The following is a 21441-nucleotide window of genomic DNA, read 5'->3' as shown; positions in this document are numbered from 1 at the left end:
TCTCACAATATGTTGAACCAAAGTTTGTTACAATGCAAACATGCCAATCACAAAGAAATCATTATTTGAATTAGGTCTGCAGAAGCCCGAAATCTGATAACAGCTGCTTCGGCAAGGCAGCCCAGCACCTGACGTCTGCAGGCTGGGTGGGGCAGCTTGTCCTCCACGTCCCTTCAACCACAGGACTATCTAAGAGTCAGAACCTCCTGGGTTTAAAGGCTGCACCAGGGACACTTAGTAGGACCCTGGGGATTAAGAAAAGGCTGTGCTAACAGCATTTTTTCCCCTTTAACATCTCTCCTTGAGTGAGATTTTAAAATGTGAAATGTTTAGTTGCTCAGTAGCTGCCACCTACATGTCTGATACCCACAATATGGGGTGATACACAAAACTACCTATCATGAGGCATGGCCCCCGAGATTAAATTCCTGTTTTTTTGGTACCAGTTATACCCTGCATGCTTCCATTTCCAATCAGGTGGAATACACAATTGAAAATGTATTTCAGCATGCTGGACTGTATTGTAGCCTTAACAGAGTAATACTCAACCTTGAACTCTGATTCAAGCACTTTCCTGGGTAAAGGGCTTTGAAAATGCTCTATAAGCAGTTATTTCGAAAGGTGTTTTTATAACAGCCTCTTGCCTCCCAGGGCTGATGTGGGTGGATTCTGGGATGCAGCTTCCCTCTGAGCTCATCTGCTGGCACCTGGAACCGGGAGGATGAAGTCGCGGAGGCCACTGGCAGCCTGGCCATGCTGGGAGCAGCCGGGCCCACCACACAGGGCCCCGGAGCTGCTTGGCAGCCTGGTCCAGTGTTCTGCCATGAGGCTTCCAGGAGGGCCTAGAAGTAGGCCGCGTGGGGGGCCCTGCGGCCTAATACTTCTAAGGGAAGAGCCCCCGACAGCTCACTTTTCCCAGAGTGAGGAAATAAACTCCCTCAGAGCAGGAGACCATTATGCAAAGGAAACTCTAGGTGTAGCCAAGATTTGAATTTTTTTTGAAGTGACAAAAACAACAGTGGGTGCTAGAAAACACTCTATGTTACACAGAAATGGTGGAAACTTCACAAAGACCATAAACCAAATGACACGCAGCTTCGAGGCCATTCTTTCAGACAAAAGGCCCAGGCAAGGGTATCCACGTTGCCACGGTCATTTAGATTCAGTGCCTGTGCTGAGGGCTCAGTGATGACATGTTTGACTCTGGCTTTTTAATCCCACTCAATCCCACCCTTCCAGAACTCCCCCATCCTCAAATCCACGTGTGATGGACCAAACTGTGGTTTGGTATAAACGCTTCTATCCACTGAGCTGTTGGGCAGAAGTCTCCTTGGAGATGTCCCCTGCAGGACACTTCTCCAGGTGCTGGATGAGTAAAAACATCATTTGGAGAAGGTGACGGTGTGAGGAAGGCTCACACCTGGAAGGCTGTGGGCTCCTGCAGGTCCCTCAGTGATGAGAACCAGCTCAAGGGCCTAAGTTAACAAGACCTGTGACAATCTCTGCGTGTACCACTCTGAGGGGAAACTGAAACTTCCCAAGGTGGGTGTTTAGTGAATGTCTGTGTCTGTCCTCCAGTTCATATGTTGAAGCCCTAACCCCCAGTGTGAGAGAATTAGGAAGTGGGGTCTTTAGGACGTGATTAGATGAGGCCTTGAGGGTGGAGCCCCCATGATGGAATTAGTGTCCTTATAAGAAGAAGAGATACCAGAGTTCTTTCTCTCTCCCTGTGACAATACAGCAAAAAGGTGGCCATTTGCAACCTATAAGAGGGCCTTCACCAGAAACCCAATCTGCCTGCACCTTGATCTTGGACTTCCCAGCCTCCAGAACTATGAGAAATAAATTTCTGTTGCCTAAGCCACCCAGCCTATGGTATTTTGTTATGACAGCCCAAATGGACTAAGACAAGCAGTGACCACAGCCCCCTTTTATTGCTCTTGCCTGCATCACCTAGCAAAGATTTGGTCCAATGCACCAGTTTGCTCTTACATCTCCCCATGCTCCTTACCATATAAGGAGAAGGAAACATGGGTGGACGCTCAGACACCTCTATCTCCCTTATTGGTATAAAGCAAAGGAGGGTCTTCGAGGCAGCCTTTGCTTTGGGCAGTGATTCTCAATCAGAGGCATTTTTGCCCCCCAGGAGACATTTGGCAATGTCTGAGGACATTTTTGATTATCATAATTGGGGAACAGTATTACTGGCATCTAGGAGGTAGAGGCCAGGGATGCTGCTAAACATCCTACAATGCACAGGACAGCCCTCCACAATAAACAAATACCCAGACCAAAATGCCAATAGTGCCAACACCGAGCGGCCTGGTCTGGTGGAGCTGTTCAGTTCATGGCCAAAAGGTTACTGAACAATCCTTATTGGAACTGCCAAGGTTGGCATAGGGTGTGCAGCCCACAGTCAGCAAAGGATGCCGGTGGAGCCAAGTGACTCCCCATGGAGAACCCTCTGACTCCAAACCACATTTCAAAACCACCACTCTGGCAAGGCCTCATCACTTTTCTTATCTATAACAAGTCTACCGTACATGTGGAAGACTCTATGGGCCAGAAAGCCCACTGGAGAATAGGAACCATAATGCAAAGGGTCCTGACTGCCATGACTCAACCTGGCCCCTCAGGGCACTCACTTCTCTGTTCCTGAAGGTAGAGCAAAGCGGAACAGGGACATCCAAGTGCTGAAAGCCCCTTGAAACTTACAGCCAATAAAAACTTGCACAGTGCCTCTCTGAACCAGGCACCACTCTGAGCATGCTCTACATGCAGGAACACGTTTGACCCTCGTAACACTCCAGGACGCTCTTCTACTGTCACCTCCACTTTACAGATGAGGAAACTGAGGCAGAGAAGGTGAGTGATTTGCCCAAAGTTTCATGGCTAGTAAGAGTGCAAAATTTCAAGTCCAGTTTCCTTATGAGATGTTTCACAGGGTGTCCTTAGAAATAAAATTACATTTTAAAACAACCAACTGTGATAAGCCATTGTTGTATAATCAACAATTGGATTGGCTTTTGTTCCCTGTTCCTGAGTAATAACCTCTAAATCCTGGACTTTCTTGAATGATAGGAGAGTCTTTGTTTTTTCATGAGCGCTTTGGATCCCACCTGAGTGTACAGTAATGAGATTATTTAGGAGCAGGGCTGGTCACCAGAAAGACCGACCGTGGGTCACAGGGCTGGGGCTTTGAACTACATTCTGTCCTCCAGGTGTGGAGAGGAGAAATGAAAACTACATTCAGTCATGTGGTCAGTGGTTCAGTCAATCATGCCTACGTGATGAAACCGTAACAAAAACTCTGGACACTGAGCTCGATGGAGCTTCCTGGCCAGTAAACAAACACCACAATGTGCCAAGAGGGTGACATGCCCTAATTTCATGGGGACAGGGCAGAGAAGCTCTCCAACTGAGACCTCCCCTCAGACCTTGCCCTGTGCCTGTCTTCCTTTGGCTGGTCCTTATTTGTATCCTTTATGATAAAGCTATATTCGTAGGTATAGTGCTTTCCTACATTCTGTGAGTTGTTCGAGTGAATTGAATTTGAGGAGGTCGTGCAAACAGCTGAATTTGTAACCAGTTGGTCAGAAGTGCAGGTGGCCTAGGAACCCCCAAAGTGTGGCTGGCATCTGAAGTGAGCGCAGTCTTCTCAACATGTGCAGCCTGACACTAACTCTGCGTAGTCGGCGTCAGAACTGAGTTGTGCTGTGGGACACTGGTTGGTGTCACAACTGGGCATCCTTACTTTTCTGTATGCTAGTTTATGAACCAGTCTGACATTTCAATCTGCTAGATGTTCAACCAGAATTTAGGGACTGATTTATTCTATAGTGATGAATAATGTTACCCAGAAACAAAAATGCTTAAAGTGTTCTGATTTAGGTAATACAGTGTAGCCACTGAAAATGCATAGAGAGAGGGGAAATGCTACTTCGCTACTTCTCTCTTGATCAAGCCTCTCTGTGCCTCAGGTCTCTTGTCTGAAAAATGGGAATGATGATAGTACTGACTTCATGGGGCTACGGTGAGGATTTCTCAAGGGAAGTGCTATACGTGCATTTGCTGTATTAATACCAAGCCATAAAAAGCTGAGGTGACTAAGGTCATCAAAGCAAATTGTTCCAGAAACTGTTACAGGATTAGATTGTTTATGATGCTTCCCAAAGGGGGGTTTGGGGACCGCTGGTAGTATATGACATTATTTTAGGTAGCATACAAACTTTTGTTTTAATTTTAGTATTTATATATTGATTTTAATATCAAGAAAGCCAGCACACCGAACCCAAGATTTCATGGTATAACAGCTTCAGATGAGTCTAAAAGGTAGTAGTGTATGTATAAATAAATATAGCTCATAACTGAGTTTAAAGGTAAAGATTAAGCAAACAGTAGGATCTGTGGGGTGCAGACATGGAAAAGACTGCAAAGTCCTGGGCTCTGAGGCTAAGAGGCAGGACTAGTTCTGAAACACCACCTTTTCTGCAACTAAGAACGTTTCCTGTTAAATCACCTCTTCCCAATGTCAGCACTGGTTAATGAGATGTGGCGAGGCCCTGGCAGACAGTCCCACTCTGGTAATCAGGCTGGAACAAGATCTGACTAGAGTGGCAGCTCCAAGTCATAGCTTCAAGAAGCAAACTGTTAGGATGAAGCTCTTAGGACTGTGGTTCCCAACCCCTGGGTGGTCCCTGGCCTGTTAGGGACCAGGCCACAGAGCTCCGCCACCTCCCCCACCCTCTGGTCTATGGAAGAACTTTCTTCCATGAAACCAGTCCCTGGTGCCAAAAAGGTTGGGGACTGCTGCCTTAGGAGACCCCTTCTGGGCACGGAGAGATGGAATTCAGAGCAGTTCTAATCCCTCAAGACCTGGTCCTTCTCTATTGCCTTTGGTTTCCCTTCCTTCTTGGCCTGGTGTCCAAGGAACATTCTGCCCCTTCCCCTCCTTCCTTGTGACTTTCTACAATGATCACATCTTAGAACTGGCAGGATTCAGTTCAAACCCTTCTTACAAATTAGTAAGGCAAAATCTAAAGAGCTCTGTCTTCTTCCTCCACTGCCCCCCAGCCCTGGGGAACAGCTATCCTGTACAGCCCCAGTGTCCACAGTTAAAGCTCCATTGCATCTCACCAATCATGGTAATGGTGGAGGCTACTTTCCTGGTGCCAAGGGTTGGCCAGTCCTTATGTTGGGCCCTTTGTGTACTTGCATTGTTCTTTAATCCTCTTGAGAAACCCAAGAACTTGGTGGTGCTTTACAGCAGAGATTCAGAGTAAGAAACATGCTCCAGGTCACAGAGCAACAGGAGATGAGCCAGGGTCCAACTAACTCCAAAGCTCATGCTCTTCCCAGCAAACCAACTCTTGGCGGTCAACCACAGGGGAAAAGAAAGGTGCTTAGGGAGTGCTCTCAAGGTACTACACCTTACCGGGAGGGGTGGGATAACCAGAGGGGGTGAACTTCCTTCTCCATGCAGGGTTCTGGTGTGGAAATAAGCACCTCTTCCTCTCTACTTCCATCCTCCCAGGCCTGCTCTGCTTTCCGTTGTCCTGTGCAAAACCCCACCACCCCGGAGTGGCTCTCAAGCGCCTCTTCTCTGGTGAAAGATTAACGGGCCGCCAAAGTACCCCATTGCTCTGCTAGCATAAATTGCAAGAAAAACATTTAGAATATTGATTAAGTGCTCCATGCTAGAAGATTGAAATTTACCTCCTGTATTTCCAGGATTAGCTGACATAATGGGGTCAGTCTGCTGGCACAAATGATTTACAGAACACCCATTGGCAGCTTTCCTTTTAAAACTCAACACTTAAAATTTTCACTTGGTCACAGCCAGCAGAGTCCTGGGTATTCAGCGGGTTTGGATAATGGCCTTCCCGCCACATGTAGACTTTTAGGGTTTGGCCCCTGCACAGGAAGGGTTTTGGAATAATTTGGGGTCTTCCCCGGCCCTATCTGGAACAATGGACTCTGGGTGTGAGAAGGTCCTGGAGTGGTGGGGGGAGGGGGCCTTCTAAATATAGATTATTTTCAATATTCTAATGCACAACATGTAGGTGTTAAACAGATTATGTCTGCTCCAGCTCTCCTACCAGCTCTCCTCCAGATCTCCTGCCAATCTGCAAACACTGGGCTGCATGCTACAAGCGCCCAGCCCGTCTCTCCAGGCTTGACATGACGCTGGAAAGGGAAGGGAATGTGATGTGCTGTGGCCTTGCAAGGAGGCTGCAAGGTGCGGGCCCAGACTGCAGTCCAGTGAATGTCACCCTGGACGAGGGCAGAGGCCGTGGAACCTTCTCAGGGGTCCTGACCTAGTCTATAATACTCTGCTCGACCATGGAAATCAGAGGTCCGTAAACACATTGAGAGGTCTTCACTGTAAGCCGCCAGACTTAAGCAGAGTACAACGATGCAAGACAGAAATTTTTCCAACACGGACTTACATCTCCAACGATATTTACTTTAAATAGGCGACGAGTACAGTCCATTTGGTTTAAATATCCTGAGATTTTTCCAGCTACCGGACCACTCAACTGCACAGAAGATGAAGTAATTGGTAAGATTATTAATGTTTCTTTATTTTTCATATGACCACTTTGTACAAGTCAAAGGAAGATGCCAACAATAGCACTGCCTGCCTCATGCTTGTTACTAATATGACTGCCAATTAATCCTGACGTGGAGCTTGGTGGGTTACCCAAAACCCGGTATTTTATCACCTCAGGGGGTTAGCACTTGGACATTTCGATGACATTTTATACTAATCAATCAACTTTCCTTTTTTAAAGCAGAGCCTTTTGCAGGAACCGCAGACGAGTCCTGTATTCACCACATCCATGGCCACCTCTTTCCCCAAACAGAATTGTGTTTGGTTTGTTGATAATTACACTTTGAAGCAGACTTGTGAAAATGTTTATTCGCATTTCTTCCCTTCCAAGGGGGAAATCTATCTCAAATGTTAAGACAGAAACTCAAGTCCCTGAGAGTTTTCTCATATTATTGTATATTTTAAAATATTACAAGAGGGCTCTTCTCAAGGGAGGTGAACTTTAGAGCTGCCAAAGATAGTTGACTTTCTGTGAATCTGTTACCAATGGATCCCGAGCTGGTTTAAGTCAGTTCTATTCTGAGTGATGACACATGGGGCTGGGACAAACGCCATTCTAAGATATTTCTAGGACCCCCTGGCAAATGGTAATTCATCTGGAGACAGGCAGACAGGCAACGGAGGGACATATGGGGAGAATGAGTCTCCTGGGAGCCCTACGGCAAGGCAAGAGTCCTAAATCAGCCGAGGGACCGTGTCCTTGCGATGAAGGCCTTCACTCATCACTCTCGCGGCCCCGCGAACCTGATCCTCTGGCCTTAAATGATCTTTTCAACCATTCTGCATCTTAGAGGTCGCTCTAAAAAATCATCAAGCTGGCAAACTTTCAGCTGTGCCCCTACACTGTCTCCTGGAATTGAGGCACAGAGAAACTCAGTCCAAAGGATGAGCTTTGCGTCTGTCCCCTTCATTCCCACTGCTGACCCTCAGGAAGAACTAGGACACATGGCTCTCTCCACACCAGCATCTCTCCTCCTTCTTTTCATTCTTTCCTTTCTCCTCGCTGTCTATTCCTAGCGCAGAGAAAGTACCCTAGCCCTGGAGTTAGAAATGCCAGCCTGTCGGAGAATTACCGTGTGACTCTGGTTACGTTGCTAGCCTCTCCCTGCCTCAGTCGCCTCACTTGTGAAAGGGATACACTCATAGGGCTGCTGTGAGAAGTAAAAGGGACAAAGCATGCAAAATGTCTTGAAAAATAAAATATCCCACCCACCTCTTAGTGCCAACTCTCACCAATGTTGCCTGGCACAGCCTCGAGCCGACACCCCACCCCACCCCACCATCTATCTGTTGTAAAGGGACCAAGGGGCCACCTGACCTGGGAAGAGACATTGCATGTGACATTTGTAAAGTGCCATTCTGGAGCATTCACTCCGCCCCATTTGATCCTCTCGACTCCAGCAGCTGGGCCGCACTTGCAGTCCGCAGATGAGGAAGCCGAGGCTGGGAGGGGTTTGCACACTTCGGGGGCCACAGTGCTGGTGAGGACAAGAGCAGGGTCTGACCCAGGCTTGGCTGCAAAGCCCGTACCCTCATCCCTTGCCTCCCGTGTGCACAAACGGGCTCAAGTGGGAAGTCGTCTTAGGGGTCAAGGCAAGGTGCTGTGGAGCCCTCAAGGGCTCCCTGGGAGCGCAAGCCGTTTAGTCCAAGGTATGAGGCCACTGTGTGTAGCACAGGGACGAGAGGTGTGGCCACCCCTTGTTCCTTTCCAGTCCTGCACCTCCATGTCACCCTCTGCTGAGAAGGTAAATGGCACCCCTGAGATAAACATCACACTTTGATTTTACTTCTGCCCCTCTGTTTAGGAAGCAGAGTTCCTATCACTAACACAGGGAAAGGAAGGGCACCGTTCCTTGGGAATACAGTCCCTGTGTTTCCTGACGTTGCCAGGGCAACCCTGAGGCAGTACAGATCCTCCTCGCAGGGAGGTGGTCAGGCAGATCTGTGCCGGAGGCAAAGCATTGGTTTCCTGTGTGGCCAAGCCATGCCCTGCACAGCGGGGGCGCGGGGCAGGAGCTATGATCTAGGGGGAGGCCGGGAACACCTCCCGTGGCTGACGGACTCCTCTCCTGCTCACGGGGGAAACGCCGGTTTCACGGAGTTTCCACTGATAACTATTCTGAGATGTCACCTATTAACTTAGTCTGACCTTCCAAAAATGTGGCAAACCTTCATTTTGCCCACTAAGTTCACAGGGAGAGAATTTTTGTTTTTATTTTTGAATGCCTGTGTCCACAAAATTTCCAAAACCCAGAAGGGATTTAATAAACGGGCTGTACATTGCCCCACAGTCATCCTCTGTGCAGCCAGGGCCTGCCTTTCCTTCTCAGAAACCAGCCAGGCCCACCCTTATCACTTGATGACAACAGGATCCTGCCCCTCCTCTGGCCACTTGTCATATCTGAGTGGGCCCCAAGAGCAGGGAAGGCTGCTCTGGGGGGATGCAGGGCACTGACCACTGGCTAGAGATGAAGAAGAGACCCTGGTCCCTGCCTGGCTCTAGATCAGCCTCCCACTCCCTGGGGGACTTTGTACAAGTCACTTCCCTGCTCTGAAACTCAGGGCCCTGCTGCAGGATGGAGCTGTTCCATGCCATAGTGTCCCCAAGGCACCTCCTGGCTCTGGCACTCTTTGCACGGTGCTTTGGAGAGGGTAAGTGCTCAGGAAAAGCTTTAGAAGTACGTAGAGCATCTGGCTGGCCTTGGGCTGTGCGGTTTCCCTATCTGCCTCTCCTTAGTGTTTTGTGTATGTGAGAATCTCCAAGAGTGAGTTGCAGGAAGAGACCCAGGAGGACAGAGGACAGAGACCCAAGTTCAGATGAATAGCATCCAGGACACCCAAGAAAAGAGGGGAGACATTAGGGGTGAGGAGATATCAAGCAAATCAGAAGTGGAAAAGCTGCCCCGGCACTTTCTAGGGAAGAAAGTAGGTCATGGGGCAAGGCAGTATTTGGCAAAAGAAGGCGTCAGGTTGAGAATTCCAGTGAGGATGAACTTTGGTTGGGGCAGCAGGGCGCAAAGGATGTGCTCCAGTGACAAGTGTGAGGTGACAGCATGGTGCTTGGCACACAGGCCACCAAACGTCTTCCCAGAACAGAAGGAGACAGAAGTTACCATGTGGTCACCACTACCCCAAAAAATACAGACGAAACCACGGCAAGAATGAGGCTCCCAGGCTCCCAGTGCTGGCTCTGTGACCCCCGAGCTCTGCAGACTTCAGCAAGAGGGTTACCTCTCTGAGCCCCGTGTCCGCAAATCAAAGAACTAAGGCTACAGTTCTCCAGTGACAGCATCTCCCCTGCAGGCGCCAGGAGGGGAATATCCAGAGGTAAAGTCTGTGAGGACACTTTGTGAATATCGCATAAGTGATGTCTCGTCAAATAGGTGAATGTTCATTACTATGAAAAATCAATAAAAAGGCAGGATAAACACTCTGCTTTTGACTAAAGGCAGGAAATCACCATTTGTGTCTTGCCGCGGTTCTGCCCTCACAGAGCTGAAGTAACCTCAGAGAATTTCTGTGACCATTCTCACTGGACTCCATTCACGTGCTGCGTTTTGCAGGGCGGTTCGTGGCTCCTCGCCGCTCCTCCTACTGCTAAAGAGCACTTGCTTTTGCTGCCTGCAGAATGGCCCCTTCCAGGACTCTACACAAGAGTTAACACTGCACTGGCAACACTGGCTCTGGTTTACCTTTGGAGACAGTTAAATGCTCCATGTTATGCGATGGTGGTAAACCCAAGAGCTCCTTTCTTTTCAACAGGCTGCTGCTTTGTAGAGAGCACAGAATCAGCATAATAAATAAACAGCCAACCCAACTCTAGCACCCCTCCAACACACTTTAGGGATTCATCTGCCCAGAGCCCTCATTTTATATAGGACCAGATACAAGCGCACACCCCTAGTAAATGGCAGAGTCGGTTCCATGGTCTGGCTTTCTCTCCACTATATGGCACACCATAATCTTCATTCATTACGTTTAAAATGCAGTTTTAAGATTCAAACCTGAGCAGCATCCACTCTCTCTCTCTCTAAAAGCATTTCAGAAAAATAAGTCTGTGTTCTCCCAGAAGTGAGCTCCAACAGGGGATCTAGACCCAGTTCTCACCTGTAAATTTGCACACGGTGGTAAAACATGAGTGGGGATTTCATTCTCAGACCCTGCTGGCCCCAGGGGCTGGGTCTTGACCCGGAAGGCTGTAGTGGTGGTGGCAGTGGTGGTCTGTATTGGGAGGGCTGGCTGCCACACGGTCACATCGGAGCCATTGCCAAAGGCTTGAATTGCATTTTCTGCAGTAAAACAGGAGGAAATCCAATTTCAAAGTCAAGCAGCAAATGTAACAGACAGGATATACACAGCCAGAGAGGCACACTAGAAATTCTGATTACAGCATTGGACTTCTCTGAACAAAACCCATCCATCCATTCACCCTACACGTGCTGAGAGCCAGTCTTTGGGGTCAGGTGCTCAAAAATCAATTCGGTCATTAAACAGTAAGCTGGACACTTAGCTATGCTCCAAATGCAACAAATATTTATTGTGTTCCCATTTCCATGCCAGGGTCCGACAAAGATCCTTGCCCTGAAATACTCATCAGTCAAGCCCTTTGAAACCCAGCCTCACACCTATTACTTGGGAGCATTTTTTCCAAGAAAATCCTTGTGCTCTGTCAATATTCTACATTAAAAGCAAACTAATTAGTGCTTTAAAAAAAAAATACACCCCTAATCATGACACAAAGGCAACTCAGTGGCATTCACACTGATTTGGCAGGCAAAATGCAACCAGTTTCTTAAAAAAAAAAAAAAAATCTACCCCAGTGCTCATCAATACCTGGTGAAAATTTAAGTAAGATTATTTTTTCCCTTTCTGCTCCCAGCCTTCCAAACAAAATGTGCACAATTAGGTAGGAGCAGCCCTGTTCAAATGAAAAGTTTAAAATGTAAAACTTTAAAAGCTTATTACAATTTCATAGGATTAGATTGTTTTTATGGCAAGAGTAAATTGGTTGTGTGTTGTTCCCCTCCCCAAAATGAATAAAAAACAGTTTTTAATCAGGTCTTCAGGGATTTGGCCTGGATTTAGGAATTTCACATTTCATATTCATTGTATAAAAAATCAAACTCCTCCATTTGGGACCTGAATGTGCAAATTGTTAATATACGACTCTTAGTTGGCATTTTTCGATATACAAAACAGAATAATTTAGGCCTAATCTTCCTCTTAGAAGTGACATTTTGTTCTAAAATTGTTATCCTTTAAGTTCAGCAAATTGGAAGCTTGTTTTCTACAACTTCACATTTTTGGGGGCTGTAAGAAACAGCTTCAAATTAATATAAATTCTTTTTATGCTCCTAGCCATGTTCTGTAGCTTAACTGGTGGGTGGAAGCAGAGAAAGAGGTACACAGGGACCAGTTCCCTTAAATGAACCCAGAACAGCAACAACAACCCTTCCTTTTTCTTAAGACATGTAGATTCAAGAGATCCTTGCCATTTCTTGCAACAATCTGTGCTATCCCCAGTGTGTCTCCCTTGCCACCTCGGGAGTTCAGTTGTTCACTGCTCATTTGTTCATAGATTCATTCAAATGTTAATGGAATACCTGCTAAGGACCAGATACCATGCACTGGCTGGGCATACCATAGTGAAAAATGACAGCAACAAAAGACAAAAGTCCCTGCCCCATGGAGGTCACATCCAGGTTCGGGAGGCAAATATGTAAAATATATCATTAGGCAGTGAGGAATGCTTGGGGGCTGGTACTTAGGTAACATGGTCCAGGGAGGCCTCCCAGTGAAGGTGGCATCTGCATAAGGACTTGAGTGAAGGCAGCTGGCATCTCCCCTCATCTCTGTCCCATTCTTCTCTCTTCCCCCTACATCTGCATGCACTTGGCTTAAAAAACAGTTTCCTCCCCTCAAAGCAGAAGTAAACAACTGGTTAGAGTTGTGTTCATAATAGGGGAATCTGGGAGAGGTTTGGCTTAATCCAAAGGGAGCAGAATTGGGTTTTGACATTTGAGCCGGAATCTACAAACTCCATGGCCTTCTACTTGCAAGAGACTGAATTTATAGCCCTGCATTTCTGGAGCCCTGGGTTCCATCCAGTCGGGCTGGAAATGGAATGACTGTGGAAAATTCTGGCTGCCTTTGGCCCCTGTTGCAGATCAAGTGCATTTATTTTTATTGAAAAGTCATTAGGAATGAGATACCAGACGATTCTCCTCTTCACCAAAATGTTATTAAGCAGGGACAACTTTTATTTCTCTGGGAGGGAGACGTTTTCCCGTCAGCGTGAGTAAAATGTTTTCTTACACTGACCTCCATCGTCATTGCTTTATCTTCCTTAAAACTTGCATTCTGCCAGAGAGTGCAGGATGTGGAAAAGAGGGAATATATATACTTTTTTTAAGTCAAGACCAAACAAGAGGTCCAAGTTGCAATTCTTTGATATGCCCAGTGTCTCAGTAAATGCCTCGAGACTTGAGACTAGTTTTGTGGGTTCAGATTTCAGTTAGGAACACAAAAGCTTGTTTTATTTTTAAGAGGACCAAAGCAATTGACTATAGTCACATTTCAAAGTACCTAGTAAGCAAGTGACTTAGATTTTTCTTTTCAACAAAGGAAATTTTAAAGTAACACTCAAAACCTTTCTTTGTATATGCATAGTAAATTGTCAGTTAATTCTTTAAAAATCAGTCACCATACAGCCTCGTATCATGGAGAAATTGTCACTTGAGGACAGGGCTCTCGGAGGGGTGGCTGAACCTTGATTCCTAGAAACTTGGCCCACCCCTCCCACCAGGAAGTCAGACCTGGGCCCTAATGTTCAAGCCTGTGTTCTTGGCAACATCAGGCATGAACAAAGCTCTCAGGAGACAGGTGGCTACAAAAGGATCCCGGGCTTTGGACCCTAATCCTGGCACGGTGGTCTATGTGAACCCCAGCCTTTACTGAGCTGCACGGTGGAGCTAATCATACCTACTTCTCCTAGGGCTCTTGTGCAGATTACAGGAAACGAGATCATGTGTGGATTACACTCCCTATAGAGTGAGTTTGAACACACAGAAGACACCCAGTAAATGGCGACTGCCACAAAAGTGAGTGAAATGTTAAAGTATCCCAGCTGGATCATCACCTAGAGCATGTACCTCTTGGTGAGTAGAAGGGAAATCTGGCACTGTGCTTTTGGAGTCTGTCTGATGAATGCCCATTGTTCACACCCGTACATTTCTGTCTATCCCCGTCCCTTTGGGAAACATGTTTCCAAACTGCCTAAAGGACACTGCGATAATAACCGATTCTGTTTCCAAGCAGAAGTCCCCTCCTCCCCCTCCCACCCGTGCTTATCTCGTCTCCCGAGATAACCAACATCCTGCGCCTCCCGCTCGCATCGCCAGTTTATCCCACTCAAGAATCGTTGCTTCTCCTCCGAGCCAACCCTGAGCATCCAAGGGGCTATTGATGTTAACATTCTAATTTTTCTCAGACAGTCCTTGGAGGCCTATCCCCATCTAATTTGTCTGAGCTTCTCACATTGTATATTCTGCCCAGGTTTCAAGAACCTTTGGAACAGACTCTCCGCTGCCTGCCAAGATCAAAATTTGATCTGCGGGTAGAAGTGTTCCTTCCCACATAATGTACCCTCAGTTATTTGAATCTCTTGCTCTCCCAGGCCTTTGGATCCGCAGTCTTGGCAGCACCCAGTTCATCACTTGCTAGGCTCCCTGCTGCGTTGCACAGCGTGGCCAAAAGGAGCCGGATTTACCATCCGTGACCAGGAAGAAAGGGACAGCGAGAGACAGAGGAAGCAGACACAGGGAACGAGAATGTGCAGCTGGAACTCAGAGAGCAAAACACGTTCACTTGTTTGTTTCTTAATCTTTTTTTTTTTTCAAAACTCACTAAGACACGTATTGTCCTTGAAGAAATTCAAAAATTTCAAGCACTCTTCCAGGTCGTTCCCGCTGTTGTTGCAGTCGCACCACGGGGCCACGCTGAGACTACTAGAGTCTATGTAGTTGGGGGTCATGACTGTGCCTGAAAAAAATAAAAGCAAAGCATTTTATGCTTGTATGACAGTACTTTTCTATAACCTAAAAAGAAACAAATGTTCCTCCGACAGCGGATGCACCGTGGATAATTACAAACATTGTGTTTGCTGAGTGGGAAATTATGTTAAGCAGTGAATTTTCTCAGCAATTTATCTTGAGCACATAAAATAATTTACACATTTACTTTAAAAATTATAACAGAGCTCCTTGAGCTGAACTTAGGGTATTTTTTTCCCTGCACAAATGGTATGGATGTCATGGAATAGGAGAGAATTAACTTAGAATGCATGAGTTGCCAAATCCCTTGCATTTTCTTGAAAATGTCATTAATCTTCATAAATAGATAGAACTGGGTTTACATGTCTTAAAAATCCTTTTAGGACTTTGAATCCATTTCCCTCAGAAGCAAAGGATTTCTTCAGAGTAACACAGGGACGCTTAGGAGCTTCCTACGGGATACCCCACACCCTGAATGTATATAACACAGCTCCTGCCCGTTAGACCCTTAACTGAGTTAAATAAAGTCTTCCAGGTTGTGAAGGAATTGGAAACAAACAGTGGCAATTCTCTAAGCCAATGGCTCCTAGAGTATTATCTGTGGACCCTCATTAGTCCTCAAAGAAATGCTGGGTGGTCCTTCCCGCCTACATCTTGTTGTATTCATGGTTTTTCTGATGCGTTCTATCCTGGCACAAACACACCATGTATTCATACTTAATACAACCCAAATGTCCTCTCCTGGGTGGCTCACGCCAGGCAAAGCCCACTGATGCCAAGAAGCCTTTTGTTTTTACATATTTTGTGGAAGTAAGAAGTAATAGGTGGTCAGTAATCCACAGGATGTATTTGGTTCACCAACAGAAAAACAATTTTTTTCTAAGCTCCTCTGAGTCAAGAGCATGTTGTCTTCGCCCTAGATTCCCTACTGACTTGAACTAAATAATAGCCCATTATATCTCGGGATGAGAATTTTAACCTACAGCATAGGAGGAGCTCCTAACTTTGGTCGAGAAAGGACAGGGCCCCCCAAACACGGAGTGAGGAGGTTAAGGACATTGCACGCCTGACAGCATAGTGGATCCTTGACACATGGAAGAAGTAGGAACAAGCTTTGTCCAGAAAGAAAGTCAGGATCCAAGGACCCAGGAGCCAGTGCAGAGGGAGAGACCCAGATCCTAGAAATAAATTCTGGTCTGTAAAATGCAATGTCCCTACAGGTTGTTCCCTCCATTCATCATCCCTGGGCACTTAAGGCTTTGCCAAGTCTAAGAATGACCTCATAGAAATTCTGGCAGAACCTGGCCTTGGCCACTCCTGGAGGAGTGAAGGAGCACGTACAGCTGGAAGGGCACAGACCAGCGTTAACGGGGATTACACCTGAGAGTCGAGTTGGAGATACTTAACATTTTCTTCTAAGGGCTTCTCTGTTGTTACTGTTTTAAATTTTTAAACAAATTTTTCATTTTTAAAAAATTTTTACAATGACTATGCCTTAATTACTTTCGTTATTTCTGTAACTCTGCAGTTGAAAAGTAATCCTTAGTCGAGACTACCTTACTTAAGAAGACAGCAAATGCAAATGTGGAGTATTGACTTAAGGAAGGTACACTTATTAGCCAGATCAATAAAAATGGAAAATAACCGGGAAGATGGGGAAAGGCATTGCCCAAGGGAGCACAGGTATCCTTTTTAAAAAGTTGGAAGTAAAGAGCATGCCAGGAACCTGCAATATCCCTGCATTAAGTACCGTTGTTGATTTTCCCAAAGCCTACTGCAGAAGACACTCTGGTGACAAAGAATTTAGTCTGCGCTGTCATTCCTGGGGGAGGTTCTTCCTGCTGGTGATGTGTGTGACCCTGACACAGACACCTGGCAGGAATACACACCCCGCCTGAGCCATCGTGCTCTGACAATTGTGACAACTGTGACAACTGTGACTTCCCTCACCCTTCCACGGGCTTTGCTGCGTGTTCCCTCTCAAATGCCGATTGCCACGAGCCCTGCCACCAAGCTTCTGCTGTCCCTGGTACCTGGGACACCTGCCTTCCTCCTGCCGGCCCTGTTTATCCAGGGCACAGGTTTGCCTCACTCCTGGCTGTCTTCCAACTCGCGGGTGCCTTGTTTAATTGCACCGCTCTGAATGCTGAGAACACGGTTCTTATAAAGCCTCAGGTCTCAAACATACTGTCTCTGCTGTGTCTGTTTTCAGGAAAAAAAATTTAGCCTAAATCACTCCCTGCACACTGCGAGCTGAATGATCAAGAACATTCATGTCAAGCAGGACCCCCGTATTTAGGGTTTTTATTTCCAAAGGGCCATTTCTGGGAAACAGCCTTTTTGATTTCCCCAGACTGAATGACTTCCCTTTCTCTAAAGTTCCCTAATTCAATTAACTTTGTTTGACTTGCGCTCTTCTTCCACACCCAGCCTTTTTCCTCTGCTTCTGCTCTGCGTGGTCAGTTCCCCAACAGAGACGCCTCCCCCATCTTCGCACCTGCGGGCTCCCCGCTCCTTAGTAACCCCTGCTTCCTGCCGCTGCCTTTCGCGCGGCCGTTATCCTCATTTTTCCTTTCGTACAGGCAAGTCCTAAAGGACCTAACATCAAAACGCGAGCACAGAGGGTTACGGGGGGATTTTCACTTTTGCAGACATCAGCAGGCCGCAATGGAAAGAGTGAGGATATTTGCAAACCAGACTCTTCTCCCATCCCACCTCTTCCGGATCTTACCAATAAGCCCCGAGTAGGCAAGCAGGCAGTCGGCGTAGTTCTCCTTTAGACAGCGGCTGACAGACCTTGACTCCGGTTGGCAGTTGGTAAAAAAATCTGCAAGGCGAGATCTACAACAGGAAGAAAGGGGGAGGGGGATGTGCTTTAAAACGTCCTAAGCCTCTGGACAAACATAACTTTATTCCTTTACTGATATGCCCCTTTGCGTGCACGCGCGCGCACACACACACCATATATATATGTATATATGTATGGGAAACATGAACTATTAAAATGTTGGCATCCTTTCCTGTACAACCCCCCAACCGTCCCCTCCCCCAGCCCTCGCCCACCCGCGTGTGTCTGCATTTTTGGAGAGAAGTCTCCAGGGCCTATAACTGGAGAAATCTAGAGGCTTTGAAGTTTCCATTCAATATTTATTTCTGACTAGACTTATTTGCATCTTTAGGAAATGTGCTTCTCCACACACTCACCGGAGATCCACACTGGGAAAATATTTACTTTGTACAGAAGCATGTCCCTGGCATCAAAATAGGATCCTACAGCCCATCTGCTCCCGTAATTCCTACCGCCTTTAAGAATGTATGTATCTGTCTTGTAAGTCATCTCTCATCCACCAGCCCGGGCGTGGGGGAGCGATTTACTCCAGCCCAGTGACACTAAGGGGGAGCCTGCCCTTTGGAAACCGAAGGGGCAGGAAGAGGGACAGGGGACAGGTGAGGCTCGCTCCAGGTGCAGAGGGCCTGGGGTCAGAGGCCGTGCCTGGAGGGCCCACTGATCAAAGTGTGGCATCTGTCTGCTCTTTGGGAACTCTCTGGGGGCCGTTGCAGTCCACCCAGGATGGCAGGGAAGCTGCAGAGACCCAGAATTGCAGAGTAGCTGCAGACGTGCTGGTCTGGGGAGAAAGAGGGCTTTTTGTGGCCAACTGGCTGTTTTTCAATCTGAAGAGGATATTGTTGGAGAAATCCTGAATGAGAGCTGGGCCACCTCTGAGGTCATCTCAGCAGACAACTGTTCCGTTTCTAGGGAAGAACACAAGGGACTTCCCAAGAATTTAAATTATCCGGCAATTATGGGAGACAATGGGAGGTCTTCTCGGTTTTCTTCTGTCTTTAGCTTACCCCAGAGTTGGCTGCTGACAAACCCAGAGCTGTTTTTACTTCTTTCCGCCCAAGCAACTGTATTTACTTAGCATACTTTACGGTATAAACAAGCCAGGGATGGAGAGGCCAAGCAGGGTTAGGTGTGCAGGGATCGCAAAGGTTTGAAGAAGGCCCGTACGAAGCATGTTATGTGTCCCTCTCCAACAGTTTTAACTAGAAGGGGCATTAAAGGGCCTGATGAAATTATCTGAGTCCACAGGACACTGCCCCTTCTGCCAAGGCTGCACAGTGTTCGCGTGGAGCTGGTTCTCTCCTTGAACCCTTGTAAGCAGGCTTGCCCGCGCCTCCCCATCCGTGCCCATCTGGTGTGCTCTGTATGTTCTGCGTGCCTGGCTCCATCATAGAGAATCCCGGTGGCAGATGCTGGAGGTCTGCTTTATTTTCTTTGCACAGCACCTGACACTCCTCAGAGAGGCCCTTTCTAAGGCTTCCCGAGCAGGGCCATGTGCTGGAGCTAAGTGTCTTGGCAAAATCCGCCAAATGAGGCTGGTGCGCGCGCGGTTGTGCGTGTGCCTGGATCTCAAGCACCGCTCGCGCCTCGCTGGCGTTTGCTGAGTTTAATTGAACACACTGAAAGATATAAAACCTGGCTATGTTCTGTAGCCCGGTTAAAGGATTTATTTTTCGGGGAAAATCCCTAAAGGTGGCTTGGGCTTACTCAACTGGCTCCAACGGCATCCAGCTTGGATTGAGTGTTAATTTCAGAAGAATTTTCCCGGTCATGAAAGTTAATGATCTAGCGGTACTGGGTTTCTAACTTTGCAAAGGCCAACTGCGGTCCAGGCAGCTGGGGCTCCGGTTCTGCACACAACCTGGCCGCCAAACAGCTCTCTGACCTGGCAGCCCCACGCTCCCGGCCTGTCCCCCAGAGATGGATGAAAGGTCACTCTGTCTCCGGGTCTCCGGTTTCTCCTAGTCTCTCCAGCAGACTATTAACTGAACAACACTGTGATGAGGATTACTGTCCTTCAGCACGAGGCTAATGCCACCAGACTCATTTTGCTTAACAACCTCAGAATTGACTCACAATTGGACTCTGGAATGAAAGGCTAATTGAGTCAGTCTGCTGCAGAAAGCATAGTCCCGATTGGGAGGATAAAACAAAATATACTGCTCTGAGCAGAGCTCCTGACAGGCTGCTTTTTGAGAGAAGATCGTTGGCCTTATGTCAGACACAGCCAGTGGATAGGAAGAGAGTTTCAAGAGTGAGTGCAGGAAGCATTGTTAAAACATTAACATTTCCATGCTTCCATCACATTTGACCCACCTCCCTCTGACATTTAGACTTGGAGACAGGATGCTCAACATTATAGGATTCACATTTTACAGATGGAAAAACTGAAGTTAGAAGTTTATACAGTGTTGTGCCGGGGCCAGCTCATTACTGGGTGATTGGTACAATTTCGGGCATTTTGCATGGTGGTTAACATCACGGTGGTAGCTTGAAAGTGGCCGTGGTGGGAGTATTTACACCACAGTAATCAGCGAACATTAGAAATCAAGGCTTTGTGTTGTTCTTAGAGACCTGGTTGTTAAATATTTACCAGCGCAATTCTATTTAAGAACCAGTATGGTGTAGTAAGATAAAGTGTGTGTCATAGCCCTAGAGTTGAGTTCTAGCCCTTCTGGGTCAGGCTTCCTCTCCCATCCTCTACTCTAGCCTTTGTGCCAAATGAAATGGTACAGTACCAATAACCTCCGATCTCCAGTACTTCCCACAGAAGGACAACAGTCCCCCTGTCCCCCACCACCAAAAGGTTCTTGCTTCCCAACATCTTCTCTTACCATCACAGTCCTCTAAAATTTCTTAAAGTAATGTGTGAAAGTGGTCACACACATATTGACAAAGCAATTAAATTCCTGTCTGTCCCATTGACTGAGTGAAGCGTCAGGTGCTATGATATAATGCTGAAAAAGACTGTCCTTCAACTTAAATAACCTGCAGTCTAGATGCCAAGAGAAACAAGTAAAAAGATTGTATTAATAATAATACAGCAGTTTGTTCTTGATAAAAGGTAAGAATGAATGACTGCTAACAAAAATAATATCTAACATGAATGAAGTATTTAGTATATGTTAGGTATATTTTTTGCACACTTTATATTATTTTCTGACAACACTAATGAGATAGGTACTTTTATTTTATTATCCTAATTTTACAGACAAGGAAGCCAAGGTTGAGTAAGGTTAGACTAGAGGAAAATACTGAGTAGCAGAACCAGGATTTCAAACCATGCATTCTAACTCTGTAATTTAGGTTTTTAACATTACAACACTTCATAGCTAAAGAAGCTGGTTTCAGAGAGGCAGCAATATCGGGACTGAGACTTGAAAATGGGTAGGATTTGTCAGGCAAAGTGGAGGAGGGTATTCCAGGTAGAAGGAAGTAGTATAAGATACACTAACCACACTCATAATAACCTCAGGATGGCAAGTATGGAGTGCTTGCATGTGCCACGCACTGACTTCACCACTTGACATGTGTTCACACACTGAGTCCTCATGAGGTGATACTATCAGGCCCATTTTACCAATGAGGAAACTGAGGCACAGAGAGCCCTCTGGGTTGTAGAGCTCTGTGGTGGAGCTGGAACGTGATCACATTCAATCTGACTACAGAGCCCGCGATCATTCTCAACCTCTACACTTAACACGTGTATCACGCAGAACATTGCTAGTCACTCACTCAGGATGGCTGGGTCACAAGATGCAAATGGGGAGCAATGGGAGATGGTGCTGGTGAGGTCTTAAAAAACCTTGTACGACCTAAGAGTTTGGATTTTATCCCAACAGCAGTGGGAGCCACTGAAGGATTTTTTTTTTTTTTTTTTTTTTTGAGACAAAGTCTCACTCCATTGCCCTGAGTAGAGTGCCATGGCATCA

At 46.7% G+C, this 21441-nt stretch overlaps 1 protein-coding gene across 3 annotated transcripts in view; it reads right to left on the bottom strand.

Moving 5' to 3' along the window:
- GFRA1 (GDNF family receptor alpha 1) overlaps positions 1-21441 on the bottom strand; it is a 193023-nt gene that overhangs the window by 14428 nt on the left and 157154 nt on the right. For all 3 annotated transcript variants that reach the window (XM_012663931.1, XM_012663932.1, XM_012663933.1), the window contains 3 exons: positions 17396-17505; positions 14519-14653; positions 10721-10902 (listed from right to left, as the gene is read on the bottom strand). In XM_012663931.1, coding sequence (XP_012519385.1) covers positions 10721-10902; positions 14519-14653; positions 17396-17505 — 427 coding nt within the window. The remainder of the gene's footprint in view (positions 1-10720; positions 10903-14518; positions 14654-17395; positions 17506-21441) is intronic.

This window comes from Propithecus coquereli, unplaced genomic scaffold (genome assembly GCF_000956105.1).
Source record: "Propithecus coquereli isolate 6110/MARCELLA unplaced genomic scaffold, Pcoq_1.0 Scaffold84, whole genome shotgun sequence".
Classification (NCBI taxonomy): Eukaryota; Metazoa; Chordata; class Mammalia; order Primates; family Indriidae; genus Propithecus; species Propithecus coquereli.
Note: the sequence above shows the minus strand (reverse complement) of the source record. Positions and strands in the feature narration are given on the sequence as shown.